Genomic DNA, 20,432 nt, shown 5'->3' on the forward strand with positions numbered 1-20,432 from the left:
ATTAAATACTGATTTATATATAATATTATTAAAACTAACTTTATTTATTTTTAAGTTTTAGAAGAACTTATATTTCTCTAAGTTTTTTAACTTTATAAAAGTAATAATAATAAAAATATAAAGTAGTAGAAATATATAAAGTTTAGTTTAATAAAACGTAAAAATTGATGAAATATCTATAGCTTTTAATTTATTAAAGAGGAAGCTATTAAAGTACTTCTATTAGTTAATAAGCTATATCTTTATTACTTTAAAGCTTATTTTAATAATTAATTACTAAAAAGCTATTTAATAAGTATAAAAATAGTAATAGAGAAAGTTCTGCTTTTTAATAAGTATAAAGTTAAATAATATATTAACCTCTTTAAACCTCTATTTATAAACTTTCTTAAGAAGTCAGAATATAATAATATTTAATAACTAAGTAATATAGCTAGAGTAAAATAATAAGTAAACTAAATAAGTACTTTTAATATAGTATTTATGTATAAATTTATCTATAATATACCTTTTATAGCTATCTATAATTAAAAGCTTTTTAAATTAAAACTTTTTAACTTTTATTATAATATTCAAAATATATATTTACTTTAGCTATATTATACTAATTAAATCAAATATAAAAAAAGTTAAAATTAATATAGAAAGCTATGTAATAAAATTATTAATATTCTTAGGAAATTATTATTATTATATAGTTTTATTTTTTATAATAATAAATAACTTAAAATATTTATTATTAGTTAAAATATATTTAACTATAGAGGCTTAAATATAAGATTTTAAGTTTTAAATAAAAATAAAAAGCTTATTAGAATACCTTAATATTAATCTATTATATTAAACTCCTTTTATAATATTAATTTTATCTACATTCTAATAGAAACTTATAAAAATAGCTTTAATAGCTAATAAGTTTATAATATTAAATAGATTAATAATAATATTAATAATAATACTCTTTACATATTAATAATTAATCTTTTATAACTTTAGAGTTTTTAAAGCTAAATTATAATATAAAAAGCTTTTTATTTATTTCTTCTCTAAAGGTTAAAAGTTATTAATAGTAATAAAGATCTTCTAAGTTATTTTCTTAAACTATATATAAATATAAATAAAACTTAACTAGTTTTATATAAAGATCTAGCCTACTAAATAGGCTTTTTAAATAGGAGAAAGCTTCTATTATTTAGTATAAACCTCTTATTAATTTATAATACTCTTAAAGTAGTTATATAAAGTTATATAAAGTATATTATACTATTTAGTAGTAGTATTCATAATTTAATTACTTAAAACTTTAGTAATAGCGTTTTAAAAGTCCTAAGGGGTATAAAAAGGTATTTTAAATTAATTAGTTATTTTTTTAGAATATTATTAAATTTTTTTAGTTATATTATTAATATAAGTATAAATTAAGTAGTAGTGTTAAGTGGGTGAAAAATAACTCGTTTGGGTATATTAGTAGATGTGGGGTATCAGTTACTTGGGGTGGCGACTTACGTACGTAGGGTTGAGGGTGCGTTTGCTGTGCGCTGCAGCAAAACTTACCCCTCCAACAGCCCACCTCACCTTAGGCCGGCGCCTTTTTTTTTTCTCGCCTTATCTTATCGCAATCCCCGATCCCGGCGCATTGGTGCTGTGACTCTACGGCACGCCCGCAGCAAGCTTGACCGAAATTTTGATCCCGTTTCTTTTCCCTTTCCCAAGGTTTTACCAAACCCACACACAAACATCTCCCTCTTCACTTCTCGTTCCGGTCGCCTCAATTGCAGTCGTCGTTGCTCCGCGTTATTCTCCAAGAACCCAATTCACCTTTCAACTCAAACATCTGTCAACATGGCTGGTTCTAAGGGCAAGGTCTGCCTCGCGTGCGTATAACCCCGCCCCCGCGCTCCGCGCGCAAAAAAAAGAGTCATTCGCAGGACTGACACCGTGAACCCACAGGTACTCTGGAGGTGTATGTTTCTTCACCAACTCCCGACCACGACGAGAACTCGGGAATCGACGTAACGGGAGTCAATGCTAACTGATTGCTCAAGCTCGACACCTCCACCATCCTGGCATGGCTCCTGGAGCAGGACTACTCCGTCGTGTGAGTCGTCCCGCCCCCGCCAACTATCTTGGGAGCTCGCGAAGCCCCGCGCCCCGCAGGAGCTGTTTAAGCTGACCTCGATCTCACAGCTGCTACCTCGCCAACGTCGGCCAGGAGGAGGACTGGGCTGCCGTCGAGAAGAAGGGTATGTACTCCGTCCCGTCGCTCTCTTGTTGGAAACGTCTGTGCTGACACCCCGCAGCTCTCCAGATCGGTGCCGAGAAGGTATGACGATGCGCAATGAGGCACCAGGCCGAATTGGCTTTTATAAAGGAGGGTGTACACTAACATGCGCCCAAAGATGATCATTGACGACCTCAAGCGCGAGTTCGTCGAGTGAGTGTGGCCCAAAAGCCTGTCTCTATGTGGCGAGGTCCGCTAACGCTGTCTAGGGAGCTCTGCTGGAAGGCTGTCCAGTGCAACGCCATCTACGAGGACCAGTACCTTCTGGGTATGACCGACGCGATGTTTTTCACGATAGACAAACGCTAAAGAGGTGTTCAGGAACCAGCTTGGCTCGTCCCATCATCGCTCGCGGCCAGATGAGGGCTGCTGTTCAGGAGTCAGTCGCCCAGAGTGTGCCATGAAGGCGATGAGACTGACAGACCATCCAGGGGTTGCCAGTTCGTTTCTCACGGCTGCGTAAGTGAATTAACCGTCTTTGACTTACATGCGCTTATACTAACTCCAATGGCAGACCGGTAAGGGGTACGTTAATCAGCTTCTGCCGAATTGAGGCCCAAGGCCTCCCTCGACAAGCGACTCCGTCTGACACCCATTTTAGCAACGACCAGGTCCGCTTCGAGCTTGCCTTCTACACGATCAACCCCGAGATCAAGGTTATTGCCCCGTGGCGCGACCCCACCTTCTACAACCGCTTCCAGGGCCGCAACGACCTGCTCGACTACGCCGCCGAGAGGGGTATGACCAATACACAATCCCAAAACAGTAGTACTATACTGAGACTTTGCAGGCATCCCCGTTACCTCTACTAAGGCCAAGCCTTACTCCATGGACGACAACTTCGGTACGCACCCCGTCTTCGAATTTCAGGTCTATGTTAACACGTCACAGCCCACTGCTCCTACGAGGTAGAATCTCCATCGACCCGATCGCGAACCCACTAACAGTGATGTAGGCCGGTATGCTCGAGGACCCCAACGTCACTCCCCCTGAGGACATGTGGACCAAGACCGTCTCCCCCCTCCAGGCTCCCGACGCTCCCCTCGACATCACCGTTCACTTCGACAAGGGTCTTCCCGTCAAGGTCGTTACCCCCCAGCAGACTGCTACCGACCCCGTCGAGCTGTTCGGTCTCCTGAACGCTCTCGGCAAGGAGCACGGTGTTGGCCGTATTGTGAGTTTTCGTCTGATCTTTGTATGGAATGCAGCTAACGGGTCCTAGGATATCGTTGAGAACCGGTACATATGCACGTGACGCCCTTTGACGTTCATGATAGCTAACTTGGTATCCCTATCACAGCTTCATCGGCTTGAAGTCTAGGGGTTGCTGTACGAGTCCCTGCCTAGTTCATCAGATTTGCCGCTTGCTGACACCTTCCAGACGACTCCCCGGCCATGACCATCCTCCGCCTTGCTCACATCTCCATCGAGGGCCTGTAAGTTGATCCTGAAGGGCTGGTATGCCACTTGATGAGTCCGCCACTAACATGCTGTAGTGTTCTGGACGGCCGCGTGAGGTCTCTACGCGACTCGCTAAGCAAGCAGTGGTGTAAGTAAAATCCTACTTCTTGATGGAAATCATGCTAAATTCATCCCCAGCTGAGCTTCTGTACAATGGCATGTACTTCTCGCCCGAGCGTGCTTTCCTCCAGCGTGAGTTTTCCCCTGATCTAGGTCCGTCGACAACGAACTCACTCTTGCTACAGCTTCCCTCGACTTCTCCCAGCAGCGTGTCAACGGTGAGGTCCGCCTCCGCCTCTACAAGGGCAACGCCTACGTCCTCGGCCGCACTTCCCAGGAGAAGCTCTACTCCGAGGAGGACGCCTCTATGGACTCCCTCACCACCTTCGACCCCTCTGAGACCGTAAGCAGGCCCCGAGAGACTTTTGGGCACGTCTCGGTTGCTAACGAAGCAAACAGTCTGGCTTCATCACCATCAACGCCATCCGCCTCAAGAAGGTAAGTCAATATTGATGATTCTGTTTCATCTCTCGAGAGTGGGGTTGCTAACTGTGCAATAGTACGGTCTCCAGATGGCCGAGGCCGGCATCAAGTTCTAAATGGATATACCCGAGGCAGTTTTGGGCCAGGATGGGGTGTTTTGAAAAATTAGACAAGATGCGAATTCAATTACAAACAAAAGTTGCCAATGACGTTTGGTTTGATCCAAAGTGTGAGAAATAGCAGTGATGTGATTGCGAGTGTGTGGACCACAAGAGACCGAGCCAGTCCGCGGGGGTGGGTTCGGGGCGAGCTCTCACGCAGAGACTGATCTCCAAGCTTCGGGCGAAAACTCAAGAGCCATCGATTGGTCTGGAAGCGATATGAGTATGCCCTCGGGGCAAGAGAAACGAGTCATTCTTCCCAAAGCATGAAGGTGGAACTGCCGGGTGCCTACTTCACGTCTTCTTAATAACTCACCCAGGATGTTCCAAAGGAAATTCCGACGTTCTGTCTGGGCCCATCTTCTCATCCGCCGCAATCGCCTACGGTGAGAAGGTATATTAGGGGCGTCTTGCACATTTTACGTGGAACATAACAGGCCAATAGGAAGTTTTCAGTGACCTTCGCATAAACACCGTTGTGTTTCATTTTCTATCTAGGAACTGGATACTGCCTTTTAGGGCCGCGAATCGAGTTCTGCTACCCACGAGAATGCAGAGCTCGGAGTTATTCAGTCACCAATACTCGGGAGACAATAAGCATCGGGACCGACGATGATGATCAGAATGGCTGATTTGTTGTGAAATTTCCTTTCAGAGGAATCAATTGTACGATCAACCTGCCGATGCTTGATCCAGGATGGAGAAGTTGGCTGCCATTTGCCTGCTCTCTATTCCTATACACGCAACTATTTAGTTTTAAAATAAGATCTGAGGCCGATGATAGATATGTTTTCTTCCTATTGTCTGATTCCATTCCTATAGATGATGTGTAGTCAATGCTCACTACAAATATATATATCATGTGTGAAGCAGTACAGACTGTTTGTTGGCCAGGCCAATCATGTCCCGTTTCCAACCGATGAAAAGTATCTCCTTCATAACTAGAAGCTCCTTGAAAGAGAACGGGGGGTTCTTGACGTGTAAACCACTTTGAATTTGCGTTTGGGGATGATCCTCTAGGCGTATTCGAGGGCGAACACGTCAGGGAAGCTAAGAGCCGAGAACAGACGGAGATAGGCAAGATTTGTTGTATGTATTCGGAACGTTCGAGGCTCGTTTTTGAAAAACGATTATATGAGGGCCATCATCTTCACTACGACTGCTCACAGCGCAGAACGGATTGGCCGTCCGGGGAGACTGATTCATCATGCAGAGTGAGTACTTATACTCAGGCGACGAACGCACTAATCAGCCGGAGATCGTTGTGTACCGAAGAGATACCGAAATTGTTCGAGATTGCTATAAAACAGGCCATTATAATGATCTCTGAGGTTTCTTCATATTCACATTCTTGTATGCATCGCCCAACTTCAGTTGCTTCGACTGGAATCATACCGGTTGTCAGGTCAAAGTGGCGTGGCGAAAACTGCCATTAGAAGCCCTGTGCGCCCGTTTTGGAGACTGTGACTCAACATGACTAGGTCGAGAATACGTCCACGGTCTTGACAGACAGTGATGAAGAGTCGGTCGATTCATAGCACTGAACGGATGGACTACCGCAGCTGGAATCCCCTCTGGACATGGCTATAGTAAAATGTCGCGTGCTTCGGTGACGATGGAATGGATTTCTTGGAACGGAAAGCCGGAGAATTTCTGCGGAACTATTATCTCATGTTGTATGTGCTGTCGCTTTTAAGCACTAGCAACTCTAGTCTTGCATTCTTCGACTAGAGGGCGTGAACGTCATGAGCCGTTAACATTTCTTTTCCAATCGCATCGCTATCCGAAGGATGACAATCCATAGCATAAATATGCTGCTCACCCCATCCTCAATTCTTTCGTCAAATATGCTGCGATTTCGGGAAACCAGCATGGTCCTGACAAGCTATTACAAGACGTTGTGCTCTGAGGGTTCAGGGCGGGCTTCCCATGGCTGAGAAACATGAAGCCTGACCTTGTTTTGCTTGAATATCCGTAGTTTTTGGTCTTGGCGTTATTTTCCATGGAATACCTTAGGACAAATAACAGGAATGTCAGTCTAGGGTGAAGAACGGCATTTGCAAATGCTGTGATGTGAACACTTTTTGAACTTGATCCCCAGTGTGCTCGCTCCATGCGACTAAGATCGATGCTGTGCGTGTACTGATTCTGTCCCGTCTTTGTCACTATCCGCAACGTTGAATTGGTTTCACGTCGCAACTTGCACGGAGGACGTGGAGTTCACTAATCATCCGTGGTTCAGATATCTCTCTGGAATCTTTGGATGACGTGACCTCTTCTGCGTGGACAACGGTTCGCAAGTCATGAATGCGTCTGTGTTGGACGATGGGCCAGCCTTAAACCCAACGTTCGACAAGAAACACAACCGAAATCTAGGCCTTTAGTCAGTGGTTAGGGTCGCAAAGATTCAAGGCTGTGAATCATAGCTACAACTGCCGGTGATTAGTCAACTTTCCGGATTCGTCCGGGTCGTCCGGGACCGAGGTCATCGGACGGCCCGGCACAGTTGTGCCCCGCCCGGACCCGGGCGGATTCGATAAGTCAGCACCAGATCCCACCCCGCATAACCTCATCACTTGCGCCCTTCACATGACAAGAGATAGATATCTCATCGACTTATCAAGGCAAGGGGGCCCAGATTTCCATCGTACTACATATCCCGACACAATACTCCTCGTCGCCTTTCCCTTTCTTCTGCGCCAAATCCGCCATGTCCAAAGATCTAAGCAACGTCAAGGCCCTGACCTTCGACGTCTTCGGGACGGTCGTAGACTGGCGATCTTCCGTCACGGACGAACTCACATCCCGTGCGGCCGCCAAAGCCAGCTCCAACACCCTTAGCACTGCGGACAAAGACAAGCTGACCGCGGTAGACTGGCCCAAATTCGCGCAGGAGTGGCGTAACTTATACAAGAACTTCGTACACGGCTACGTCCCCGGCCAGACGGCGTGGAAGGACATTGACGCGCACCACCACGACAGCCTCGTCGAGCTCCTCGGTACGCACCACCTCGAGGACGTGTTCTCCGCGGACGAGATCCGCGACTTGAGCCTGGCGTGGCACCGTCTGCGCCCCTGGCCCGATTCCTCGGCCGGGCTGCGGCGGCTGGGGAGCAAGTTTGTGACGGCGACTTTATCGAACGGGAACCGGACGCTGTTGGAGGATCTGGATGCGTTTGGCGGGCTGGGGTTCAGAAGGATTCTGTCGGGGGAGGATTGGAAGGCGTATAAGCCGAACCCGGTTGTGTATGACGGCGCCGTCGAGGCGTTGCTGGGAAAGGGTGGTGAGAAGGGGGATGTTGCGATGGTGGCGGCGCATTTGGGAGACTTGTACGCTGCGAGGGGGAGAGGTATGAGGACTGTCTATGTTGAGAGGGCGAGGGAGGAGGATTGGGAGGTTGGGAGTCAGAAGTATGAGGATGCGAAGGGGTGGGTTGATGTTTGGGTGAAGGTGGATGAAGGAGGGTTTGAGGAGGTTGCGAGGAGATTGGGGGTCTGATACTTTGCTTGCAGAAAATCGCGGTATCACTAGAAGGAGAATAAGGTAAGCACGTGCCGTTGGGATGTGTTGATAGAGCAGTTTAAAAGAGTCAAGGCATACTTGCGATGATGGAATTCTTTGGATACAGGATATGAGCTCAATCATTCGAGAAGAGATTGGTTGCATTTGATATTTCCAAAACCAAGATGCCTTGCGATAATGACGTTTAGATACCACGGCCAGCTTTGGGTTCAGGCAATACTTTAGTCTTTGTTGGCCAGTCTGGGGTGTATAATACAAATGGAATGTTGTTAGGGATGAGTTTTCATTCCCAGCGGTAAGCTCACTCATACGTCGCAATAGAAAAGACAGCAGAGACTCGATTAGCGAGAGCTTTTGCTTCGATCGTCTGTTCCGGATTGCGTGTTTAAGTAGCCACGGCCGTAACTATGATGGAAAGACTGCGGTCTTTTCCATGCGCATAGTGTTGTTGATCCCATGGCCGAGATTACTGTTGAGAATCTAACGATTTTCTGGCTTGTACTCAACATCGAGACAAGTGAGCAGAGGCTATTACTTTCAACTTCGCGACGATATCCCTCAATATCATCTAGGTTTAAAAATACCTAGCGCACATTTCATCCGCAGGCCAAAGTGACACACGATGACAAATTCAATAACCTCAAATGCACCCGCGAAACTTCCACAAGTAGGACTCAAACTAAGACAAGCTGACCCATGGCCACAAAGGAAGTAACAGACTCCACTAATATAATTTATTGGTTGTCCAATCCGAGTATGGGATTGATAAAAGATGTAGTACACGTGTGAATAGTTGCAAACTTGTTGCCGAGATAATGGCGAGGTGTCATCCTCACGAGTTGAGGAACTTCAATGCTACAAGCTTTGCCTCAGCCCTTTCAGCAACAACGTAAAGTGTAAACTCAAGCCCGTCGTCGATCTCTGACTATATCTCAGCATAAATTGCAGGGTTGATCGAGTTAAACAAGTACGAGAAGTCCTGGGCGGCATTCACAGTGCCGAGCCGGGTGAAGGGGAAGACAGAGTCCCTTGTTCAGATTTCTTGCCCAATTGAGCAGGCCATGCGATGACTTTGGCTTTGAGAATATTATTACTACAGAGCAACGTTACAATGGGTTTAGAATTTTGTCATAAGCGACATTCTCTGAATCAATCTAGTTGACACTGCCACGGCACAAGACTTCTTACCCATGAAGATATACGTACTTTCTGCAATTTGGTATTGCTTCAAGGGCGTAAGCACCGACAATGCTAAAGATTTCCTCTCGTATGAGCCCTCGAAGGGCAATGCCGACTCGTTACCATGTCCACCACCCTCTAAGCGCCCTGAACACAGCAACATCACACCATCCGGCGAGGGCCGAAGACAAAAGATCAAACCACTCGTCAAACTCTCTTTTTCCCTCGCCGTACGGCGTCTATTTCCGAATAGTCTCAACACGTGTAAGTCTGGGCCCCGTCACGCCCAGCCGTCACGCCTTACCCCGTGGGCGGTGAGACAGTGGACCTTTGACCGAGTATGCAACGGCCTTCCCGCCGCCTCACACTACCTTCTCCGGCGTGGGGCCGTCCAAACGACCGGTGAACCTCGCGCTCCATCACACCTTCTCAACAAGGCAATCTTCTTCAGCAGCGACGGACATATCCCACCCGCAGCGTCGGGCTCGCCCGCTTAAGCAGTCACATAACCCAGAAACCCTTCCCGGGCGGCCTCAACCGGCCCGTGGTCGACCCCCTCCCACCTACCCACGCTGCTCTCTATCTCTGGTGCCTTTCTCTAAGATAGTTCACCACGTCCTTAACGCATGAAGCAGTCCTCGCGAAACACACTAGGCGCCCCATCCCCCGGCTCCCCCACGCGGGATGATCGCCAACGGGCACGACCGCGCTCTCGGTGAAGCGATGGTCGGGAAATTTAACACGTAAAAGGCAACTATATACGCTGGCTTGACTGATTGATTACCACCATAAGCTGCTAAGCTGCTGCTTGTTCAATAGAGACACACTGAAGCTAGCAGCAGCCGGAGGGAAAACAGCTAGAAACCCCAATGGCCGGTTGGGATTATTTGAGTTCAAACTAGCATGCCAAAACCCCTGGACGATTGGTCTCTTCGGAGGAGGATCATACAAAAAGGACAAGGGCCGGTCCTCTGTGCTCCCGACCTCCCGCGGCGCCGCCCCTTTCGCTATTCTCTGGGGATTTCTTAGTTCGCTGCATTGTAAATTAAGAGCGTCCCGACTATTCTTCGTGGACCGCGCAATCGAGATATGATAGAAAACCTCCTGTCACAAGATTTTGACTCTTGGGAGTTTCTCCCTCCCGGCGGCAGTTTCGCCTCGGCTTCTGAACAGTAACAAGGGTTCGGTCGTTACCGACATGCGAGCGGTCCAGAAACCTGGGGCGGGATTGACGGATCGTCAAGGCAAGACCCCTTTTCCCCCCCTTCTTCTCCATGAATCCCTCGACTTGGCAACACGAATGCCGAGGAAAAGTAGAGAAGAGGTAGGGGAGAGCTCACCGTGAAAGAACCCAATACGAGCAACGCGATCTCGTCACCGGAGTCCAATCCGAAATCCTCGCCAGCCCGCCAAAGTACCCAACTGCCAGACCACCAACCCCCGTCATCCCCTCCAACCACGACGACGGTCGTCCATCGACGAAGTCCTCCCGTCCGAGATCCGCGTAAGCCAAGCATCTCCCGGAACGAAGAGGCCAGAACCCCCGGTGTGGCATGCCGTATCTCCCTTGCCCTTGAGGATTCCTCCGTCTGAACGCCGGGCCAAACCAGAACCAATCCCTCGCTCTGGGCAGGCAAAAAAAAAAAAAAAGGGCCACTCAACCCTATCTCCCCCCGTCGTCCCTAACGCAAGTCGCGCCTCTTCACGCCCACAAAAAGCCGCGCCTGCTCCGACAAGGGTCCTGACTCGTTCGCGCCGCAATCCCTACGAGTTTCTCTTTTTGATTTGAGAAAAAAAAGAGACACAGAAAGAGAGACAACCTCTCTCCCACCCACATGTTGCAGGGTACATGAACCTCCCGGGCGGGCGCCCGAGGTTCTCAGAAGAGGTCAGACATAGAGAGTGCGAGCGTGGTGGTTGCGTTGCCCGTACTTGGAACGAGGTCGGCGACTCGAGCGCAGAGCACCTTCCGGATCGGGCATTGTCAAGACGTGGGAGAGGGAACTTGTATCTGTACGTTTGCTTCACCGGACTGTATCAATTGACCAATCAAGAAGCGGGCGCGGGAATATCAGTGAGCAAACAAGACACAGGGGAAAAAACAGCGCAATATTGGCGTTATGGCTCCCGCTCAATTGGTTCGGGACTTTGGTGTAGTGTTCAGGGTAAGGGTCCCAGCGAGGAGGATGGACAATATCCAGTGCCGGATTTGGTGATGGGTAAGGTTGTATCCAGACGCAGCACCAGGAAGAATTGGGGACCCCGAGAATGGGAAATAGACCGCCGGTCTAGATGCCGATCCTCAGTTCTTCTCACCTGACAAACATTGTCAGTGCGGAAAAACGTCCAGGAACCACCTCGCAGAAAGGCGGCCTTTTTCCTCTCTGTTTTGTTCTGTGGTATACTGTACTTCATTCAGCGTGCCTAACAAACTGATCTGCGAAACCCCGTTTATTCCAGCCGCGGCTGGTTCCAACGTCCGGGCTAACTGGGCGCCCAAGCAGAAAAATGATACCTGACCTCCGTAAGAGTGGTTCCTTGCTCCCGGGTCCGAACCAATATTTGTCCATCAGAGGATGGATTGGGAGGGGGGAGGGTTTTCTGCTCGGTGTGGGAACATTGACGGTGGCTTGTCACATCTGCAATATAGCGACGATAGCGACGAGAACCAGAACGAGCAGAAGCGCACACACGCACTGTAGAAGAAGACAGAAGATGGACTGTTCTTAGCCGAAGATCACGCGTTCGAAGCGAAATGCGGTGAAACGTAACCCGGACGTCTGGCTCTTGGGTCCTCGTTGGCCGTCCGGTAATGCGGGCCCCCCTGGCTGGCTGCCTTTTTTATTTTGTGCCCTTGTCTATCCGTAAATTGACGGGCTTTTATCTGATGCTGCAATGGGAAAACTTATGAGAGCTGAGCCTCGGGAGCACAAGGGCGAGAGAGAGCGAGAGAGAGCGAGAGAGAGGAAGGCCAAGGGTAAAAAGTAGGAACAGCGGCTCTTTGATATTGTGCAGGGGACTGGCGAGGGGGGGTTGGCTCTGAATGATACGCTGCGGAGTAATGGAGCTCCAAGGGGATGGCCCGGGACAAGAAGACAGAGAGGAATACGGCAAATGATGAGCTGCCGTTGGTTCCAAGAAGAAGAAGAAGAAGCGACGACTTGGCAACCGCCCTCTCTTCACCAACAGGAGAACAGGGAAGGAAATGCGGCTGGCTGGGTTTGCTGGAAGGACGCCTGTTTCTTAGCGCGGTACGGATACCAGAGTCTGGATAGACGGCGGCGGCGGTTGGCTACACCGACCTCTCACCTTCGAGGCGACCCTCACCTGGAGCTACCCCGAACCTTGACGCTTCGGTGGGAACGTTACCGAGGACGGCATATCCGCCCAGTGCCCCCGAGGTGGCCTCCAAACATGGCGCTGCGAGACTGCGAGGTACGAGTCTACATGTGCTGAACTCCCTTCCCTTACGTTGTACCCGACGTGCCGACCAAGCATCGGCCCCCTCCCGGGTCGGTAAGCCGAGTGAAAGTGAAGGGGGGTGGTTGTCTCCAATGGTTTGTCCGTGGCATAATGTAGCTCTTGCATTCTACAGCATTTACACAGTACTATGTATTTCCAAGGAAACCTGGTTAGATACGGTGAAGACCTGGAGTTAGAATGAGACACCAGACCGAGAGTCAAGAGTCAAGACTTTGAGAGGGACAACCAAAATTGCGGAAAGAAAACCACCACGAAAAAAAAAAAAAAAAAAAAAAAAAAAAAAAAAAAAAAAGAGGATCAACACGACCCAAGCATGTCAAAATGGGACAGACACACCACACAACCAAAGCCAGAACCACAAGTTACAACGACGCAGCATCCGGCCCCTCCTCCGGACGCATGGCGCACGGACAGCATACCGGCTCCAGCTCCCGTGTTCCGTGGGCTCGGACTCTCTTTATTCTGGCTGCTTCAAGCTTGCCGTTCCGCCCATGATCCCTTCCTTGGTCTGCTACATTCAATCCTTCGACTATTAGGCCTAGAGATTACGAACGCCAGCGAGAGAAAGAGAGTAGACTCGGTGATTCTCCGTAAGAAAGTTGCGTAGCCAGTCAGTGCTACTCAGGCAGAGCATTGTCCAGAAACAGCGGCAGCCACACACATAGTAGATTTGAGCAGTGCTGTTCCAACTTGGGAAGAGGAAAAAGGCCTGTGCATGCTGCTTGCTACATGTGCGTGCTGCTCCCGTGGATCTCCAAGTCTGTGTGTCCGTGTCCGCCTGTCAAGAACCCCTCGTCCCGGGCGCCGGCGGGCAAAATGGGCCCCAAAAAAAACGCCACCTTTTTATTATTATTTGATTGTCAGGCCCAAATGGACACCGAGGCAGGAGAAGGACCTCTAATTAGCTTGAATCGTGCTGTCACTTGTCCCAGAGTGTACAGAGAACTGGCCCTGCCGCGCAGCAAGTGAAAGTCCCTCCAGGCCAAGTCGCCGGTTTCTCCAACGGAGCTGAAAACGCGCATGGAGCACCCAGCACCACCCAAGCTTGCCTGCCTGCCCCTCTTACCTACTCAGTACCGGCATAAGAGGGGGGACCCTTGGAAAAAAAGAGAGAGCAGAGGCAGAGACAGACGTTGCAACTTGTGGTGCTCGCCCGTTGTTCAATGGGGCACGAGTGGGTTAAACGCAGCGGCCGGCAGCTGAGCTACCACAGGTATCCATTTTCCCTTTCTTGCTTGTGTGTGCCCTTCCCGTTGCCCTCTGCTTCAGCCTTCGAATCATCACCAGTTCGAGACTGGAAGAGGTCCGTGTTGAAGTGAGGGGTTTAACGATGCGTCAGTTGGGCCCCCCCCGCACCGCACGCCCGCGCCCGCTCGCGCGCAGGTACATGTGTCGTGCGTGCAACGTGCTTGAGGGGGAGAGAGGTTTGAGCCCTCTTAAGCAGAGCGACATATTGCAGTTTTGGGGAAACGACGTGTTAGCTGGTAATGCTGTGACAATATGTGTGTGGGACTGCCGTTTAGTTGCAAAACAGGTTAAAGGATGGGTGAGGGAAGGCCGGGAGGGTTGCAGTGCATGCGGCCAGAGTTGTTAACGCCATGCAGGAAGTGCGCAGCAGCAGTTCGTGGTCCTTCTTTTTTGCCTATTCTAAGAGTAGCTCGGTTTTTGGGACGGAAGTCAGAGGAGAAAGTAAGACAAAAATAACAATTGATGAGAGAACGGTTCTCTGTGCCCGAGGTATGTTGGATTTGCTTGCCTGGACGACGGCGCATGGGAAGCATGTGCTCGACCAACCCGTCCGGACCTTGTCGAGGCTCTGCAACACACTGCTTGGCCCGTTCCATCTCTAGAGCAGTTTCCTGTTACCATGGCACTTCCAACGAGGCATGTTGAGTGAGGTAAAACCCATAGAGCCCAGCCCAAAAACCACCCACAACTGCAACATCGCGCCAATGTTGTTGCACTCGGTTGCCATGGTCATCAACAGCATGCTTCCTTTCACATCCAACCTTCCTCCCGCAAACGCCGTCATCATAGCCTCATACCCCCATAACATGACATCAGAATCTTAAAAACAAACTCCCTTCAACATTCCGCAACCCGGGCAGGATGTCATTGACCCAGCACCCTCACTCACACAACGACAAATTTTCATCCAAACTCGCGTTATACTTTTCGCCCGGAGTTGCTTATCTCCTCTTCCCCTCCATCACGCGCCAGCGTCCCTTGAGGAGGACGAGAAGGAAGAGATCGGGACAAAAAGCCGAAGCTAGTGTCGACGGCGCAAAAAAGGACGACGAGCGGCGTTCAAGCGGCCCCGAACCCCGATCTCAACAAGCTTCCCTCCAGTGTTCATCAACTCACCCACACACGCAAAAATCATGTTTATCCCGTCCACCGTCATCGTCATCCAAGAAACGCTTTGGCCCGTCGTTCCCCTCCTCATGCTCCCTTCTCCCCCTTCGCTCCCGTCTAGCCAACAACGCCGCGCGCGCAAGGGTCCGTGAAGATCAAGCTTGAACGACCCCAACTCTATCATGGTTCGCCAAGTGCTCCATTGATAATGGCAAAAAACAACCCATTACATTCCCTGCATCAACGCACAGTACCACTCGCAACGGTACTCAAGCATACCGAACCCCCAGTATCAAAGTGAAAGAAGAGACGCGAGTAAGCAAGATTGCGAGCCAGTAATCGCCTCCAACATCCCAATCTCTCTCCCAAAGTCCCCCACGACGATCCCAACTAGCTACTACTACCTCCAAAGATAGTGCTAGACCCCAAAGACCCCGGAGCGTCCCCCGAGCCTCCAATCCGCTGTCACCGTCAAAAAAACATCTCCAACCGCCAAGCGCGCCGCCCTTCAGCCATCAAACCCACTCCCCCGTCCCCACCCCCATACAACCTCGTCTCCCTTGCGCCAGTCCTAACGAAAGGAAACACAACTCATCACTCTGCCTCTCTCAATCTCACGCTGCCCGTCCCGAACACTCTCCACAAACTAGCCTCCAACCACCACTCCCATCACATCAACCCCCCCGTCTCCCCCATCGTTCATCGCTAGTCTCTTAGCCTCCGCAGGACCCCTTCCCCGGCAGTCCTAAAAACGTACGATACCGCTCCAGCCCGTCTGTCCAGACTAAATCAGGGAAACACCTCTCAAAGAAGGGGAAGGATCGCCTTGCTGGCGCACCCTCCAAAAGAGAAAAAGGACAAATCTGTCAGATGCGGTAGTCTTTCCCTGCTAAACCGGAGCTCGTTCCCCACGAATAGTGGTGTCTCAAACACAAATCAGGGGATATCAAGCCTCGATGGGAAGACCAGAAAATGCATGTGCCTGTACCTCCTCGTGTATCTCAACCGACTTGCCAACGTGCTCGTTCCTAAGCCTCATCCGCTGAGTGAAGAAAGCACAATCCCATTCTCTGACAGCCACATCACAAACCAAAACATGCACTCTACCAAACACCGGTCCCAAGCCACTCACTCCCGAACATCATGGAAACACAGCGACGCCTCTCCGCTCTTCCCACTACATCCCAAGCCCTCGTACAGAGTAGTAAACAAAAACTCCCAACCGTCCCTCTGAAAACCAAAGAAGGCCGTAACGTAAGCCTCACGGATAACCCACCACCACAAAGGGGGGTTCCCCAGAGGCACTAGCCAGCCGCACGCCCACCACCACAACAGCGAACTAATCAACATCCCACCAAAAAACCACTAGTCGAAACAGCCCTCAAAACCACAGACCAAAACCAATCGACCCATCCCCCAAAGAAGGGCAGACCGCGTGTAAATGTTTGACAACTTGACACTTGACGTTTGACATCTCGCCTTGTCACTGCTGCTAGACCCAAACGACATGGAAACGAAAAAAAACCAACACTAGCAGCCATCAATCCCAGTCCTGCCTTACGCGTCCGGCCCAATACCGCGGACCACATCGCGGCCATTGTCAAAAAAAGAAATCACCCGAGGCCCGACTACCACCCTCATCTCACCCGATCAGCCAGCCAACACACCCTCCCAAGGAAACAACCACCATCCTTCGGGACGGGGCAAAAAAACGTCTGTCTGCTCTCTCTCTCTCTTGCCGGCGAGCGATCCCGACGGGGCGGAAATCGCGGGGTACAGCGGAAGAGACCGTGCCGCCGCCACCAACCCCAGTCTCCAGCCAAGAAAACTGCATGTTGAAGAAGGCGGAAGAGCGCAAAAAGGGAAAACGAACATACTTCCCGAGCGCTGCAACGTAGCTGTTTCCCGATATATACATGATTTGCTCTTTAGTCAGCTCCGGGGAGTGGGTGGTGGTGCTGTAGGTCGGTTATCCGCTTGGGGTAAAGGATCCCGGCATGGCGCGGCGCAACGGCAAAACATCAAACGTAGGAGTAGCAAAAACGTTGGACGGATAACGTAGATTCAACGAGAAAGAAGTCTGCCTATCCCGGATGTTCTAGCTACATCCCACGAGGGGACCGACATCTCAACGTGGTACCTCCAAAGAGACTCGTTCTGGGCCTGGAGCAACGGCCAGAAGAGTAACAGAAAAAAGTGGTGTCGGTATACACAGATTAGAGCTCGCTCCATGTCCCCATAATCTCCCTGCTTCCTGCTGGTTCCTCCGTATTCATCTCTTTCCTCCTCCCTCTCTCCTATCCTCGCATGAAGAAGAATCCAGCCACAACATATGAACAATCCGGAGGTCGAAGTTGGCAAATACGTGGCATCATTTTCTTTTGCGACCGACTAGACATCGAAAAAAAGGCCCGCGAGACACAGACTCCTATAACACCACCACCTTGCCCTCATGTGTTTGGGAATGAACAAAAAAATGTAAGTCCCAGTCTGCCCAAAGGTTTGGTTGAAAAACTCAAGAAACCTACGCCCCAGAATATGCCTCTCTCTTTTCGTGCGCCGTTCGCCCAATGGGGAGCTGGTTGTTCATCCATGACGTGTGGGGAAATGTCCGAATCGTCTTCAAAGCAGAACTCGAAATCTCGTGCGTCCAATAGTCGTGGCCGATGACGGCCTTTGCCAGCCGCTTCTCTAATGCTGGCAATCATCAAGTCGTGACGTGGAAAATGCTTGTGCCTCGCGGCAGTGGGACCCGTCGGATTTGCGAACCGAATGGATCGGGGCCGGGGCCGCGGATCCGAGCAAGTCTGTCGATAAGGGAACAAAGGTAGGTATTGGCGTTGTGGCCGACATCACAAGACGACGCATTTGCTTTTGCCTTCCCTTCTCCCCCCTTTGCGGCGATAACGGTCGCCACCCTCCTTGTCGTCGTATCTCGCACCGGCATCGCCGTTGATCGGTCGGGTGCTGCTGCGTCCGCCGGGTTGAGGGCGGGAAGCTGCCTGTCGCTGCCTCCGCAGTATTCTGACAACGTCGTAGAAGGCCTTCTCGACGTTTATGCAGTTCTTGGCCGACGCCTCGACGAATTCGCAACCGAGCTCGCGGGCTAGGGCGTGGCCCTCTTGTGTCGATACCTCTCTCTCGGTGACTCTGTCGCTCTTGTTGCCGACAAGCATGATGGGTACGGGCGCTTGAGGGCTGGCTGCGGAAATGGGCGAGCCCGGGTATGAGGGCGACGATGCACATGATTCCTTGACTCGCTGGATCTGATGATGGAAGCGCTTGATTCGTGAAAAGGACGACCGTGATGAGATGCTATAGACGAGGACGAAGCCTTCTCCATCTCGAATCCATTGATCTCGGAGGGCTGTGTACTCTTCTTGGCCGGCGGTATCGAGAACCTCAAGCATGCATGCTTGGCCGTCGATGACGACTTGCTTGCGGTACGAGTCCTCGATCGTGGGGTCGTACTGTTTTCGGGGAAAGCACGGTCAGCGGGCGGCTCTGGGCGGCGACAAAGGCGGGGGAGGGCGATTGAGAGAAAGAGAAGCAGGCGAAATGAAAGACGAAACAATCACGGTGCGATGCAGAAGGAACGAGGACGAAAGGGAGAGGGAAGGCGACTTACTGTTTCCACGAAGTGTTGCAAGCAGAGCTGGATTGTCAAAGCGGTCTTCCCCACGCCGCCGTCGCCCAGGACCACCAACTTGTACAGCACCATTTTTCCCGCCATGATGGGCAAATATGTGGGAATGACGACAGTAGAATGCGACCGAGAGAGTGCGTCAAAATCAGCTCGCTCGATTGACGATGAATGACTGGAGATTCAAGCGAGTCGGGTAGAGGAGGCGATTCGCGGGGGGCGGAATGGAGGGGGTGGTTCGTCGGTGGTGTTTGTGAAGGTGGTAGTGGTGGAGGAAAGGACGACGAACGCCAGTGTCGGTCGAGACGATGATAGGATAGGTAAGGTAAGAAAAGAAAAAAAAAAAAGGGTAAGGTAGGCAGGTAGGTAAGGTAGGTAACGAGTGGTAGGTAGGTAGTGGAGGTAAGGCGGCGGCAGGCGGCGGTGGTGGTGGTGTTACCAAGTAATAGTAAGAAGAAGTTGGGAGTAAGGCAGGAGCCCAAATGTTGCGGGTTGGATTTTGCAGCCCGAGCCCTGGACGTGGACAGTGGATTCTCCTCAGCAGACTGGTGGATTGGATCGACCGGACTGGACCCGACAGCAGTCAGTACAGGTACGTAGCGGCAGCGGTAGCAGTAGTATCAGCGGCGGAGGGGGAGCAAAGCAAGTGGACAGCACTGTGACCGGGGGGGTGGCAGAACGCAGACTCGAGGGCGGATGGACTGCGGGCTGGCTGGATTGGGCTTGGTTGGCTGGGCGTGGCACCTGGCACCTAGGTGGCAGGTGGCAGGTGGCAGATTGGCAGGCCCCCGGCAGGATGCGGGTAAGGTAACGGGAGGAACAGTAGAGCAGCAAAAAAGGACAGGAGTAGCAAGACTGACCTGACTGACTTGACGCGCAGGACTGGCAGGTTGACAGGCTGCGCGGTGTCGACGAATGAATGTCTCGTGCCGTTCGCGCGTGTGTGTGATGCGTGTGTGGTGTGGTGTGTATGTACGTGTGTGTCCCGTCTGCTTTGTGTTGTGTGCGGTGCGTGCTCTCTCGCGAGTCCCTCTTCTCTCGTTCTTCTGTCTTCTCAAATGTGCTGCGGGTGGAGACGTGGAATAGCAGTGTGAGAGCGAGAGCACCTCAGAATGAATGGACAGGCGGGTCTAGCTTGGGACCTGGGCGTGTGTTAGATGCTTGGGTAGGGAGAAGGATGATACCGGGATAAAGGCGAAGCGGAGCGGAGGCGCACAGCCGACTGTTGGCTAGCTCGCTCCTCTCCTGAGAGGCTGTCAACCCTCGCTACCTCCACGCGCCAACCCGAGCCACCCAGCTCTGGCTCTGTACCCGCCGTGACTTGGGCTGCCCGGGATGGGATGGGGAAGGGAAGGGGAGGGGAGGGGGGCTCGACGAGGGGACCAGGGGGGGAAATGGCGGATTGGAGACTCCAACCCACTCTCAGCAAGCAGCTGCAGTTGCAACTCCACGTTGGGGGTTTGCTGGTAGCGGCGCGGCAGACAGAGCAAAGCAGAGCAGAGCAGTGCCAGGACGAGGCACCAGCAACAGCATCAGCAGCAAAAGAAGAAGCAGAAGCCAGCCCGCAGCCTTAGCCCGCGATCCAGTCCAGCCCAACCTGGCTTGCTCGGCAGTAGACAACAAAAAGGTACGTAGTGGTGAGGCAAGGTGAAGGTAGGTAAGGTAGGTGGTAGGTAGCGTACGTATGCAGCGCCGCAAGGAAGGGTACCTGACTACCAGGCGCTGAGGCCTGGTCGGAGAACGTACCTGGCTTGTTGATGTATCCGTCCTGCTCTCTACTGCCGTGGCCCCGACCACGATGAATCGGTCAGTAGGCACAAATTCCTTGCTTGAGACAGGGTACTGTGTCTTCCAGGTTGTTGG

General features: G+C 50.8%; 3 protein-coding genes across 3 annotated transcripts; 2 read left to right on the top strand and 1 right to left on the bottom strand.

Moving 5' to 3' along the window:
• Positions 1 to 1,842: 1,842 nt before the first annotated feature.
• ARG1-0 (Argininosuccinate synthase) lies at positions 1,843 to 4,341 on the top strand (the record flags this gene model as incomplete). The annotated part of the gene is made up of 22 exons (XM_037328212.1): positions 1,843 to 1,874; positions 1,951 to 1,963; positions 2,046 to 2,098; positions 2,188 to 2,243; positions 2,301 to 2,323; positions 2,400 to 2,434; positions 2,491 to 2,549; positions 2,603 to 2,660; positions 2,713 to 2,740; positions 2,796 to 2,806; positions 2,883 to 3,019; positions 3,072 to 3,125; positions 3,173 to 3,189; positions 3,237 to 3,455; positions 3,504 to 3,520; positions 3,582 to 3,610; positions 3,663 to 3,717; positions 3,778 to 3,830; positions 3,881 to 3,934; positions 3,988 to 4,145; positions 4,202 to 4,240; positions 4,303 to 4,341. The coding sequence occupies 22 exons, from the start codon at positions 1,843 to 1,845 to the stop codon at positions 4,339 to 4,341; spliced, it is 1,239 nt and encodes a 412-aa protein (XP_037172900.1).
• Positions 4,342 to 7,096: 2,755 nt separating this feature from the next.
• On the top strand, positions 7,097 to 7,885 carry hdl-1 ((S)-2-haloacid dehalogenase 4A; the record flags this gene model as incomplete). Its single annotated transcript, XM_037328213.1, has 1 exon — positions 7,097 to 7,885. The coding sequence occupies one exon, from the start codon at positions 7,097 to 7,099 to the stop codon at positions 7,883 to 7,885; it is 789 nt and encodes a 262-aa protein (XP_037172899.1).
• A 9,893-nt stretch (positions 7,886 to 17,778) lies between these two features.
• ras-2 lies at positions 17,779 to 18,659 on the bottom strand (the record flags this gene model as incomplete). Its single annotated transcript, XM_037328214.1, has 2 exons — positions 17,779 to 18,396; positions 18,555 to 18,659. The coding sequence occupies 2 exons, from the start codon at positions 18,657 to 18,659 to the stop codon at positions 17,779 to 17,781; spliced, it is 723 nt and encodes a 240-aa protein (XP_037172762.1).
• Between the last annotated feature and the right edge of the window lie 1,773 nt (positions 18,660 to 20,432).

Source organism: Colletotrichum aenigma, assembly GCF_013390185.1.
Source record: "Colletotrichum aenigma strain Cg56 chromosome Unknown KSG_Cg56_contig09, whole genome shotgun sequence".
In the NCBI taxonomy this organism is placed as follows: domain Eukaryota; kingdom Fungi; phylum Ascomycota; class Sordariomycetes; order Glomerellales; family Glomerellaceae; genus Colletotrichum; species Colletotrichum aenigma.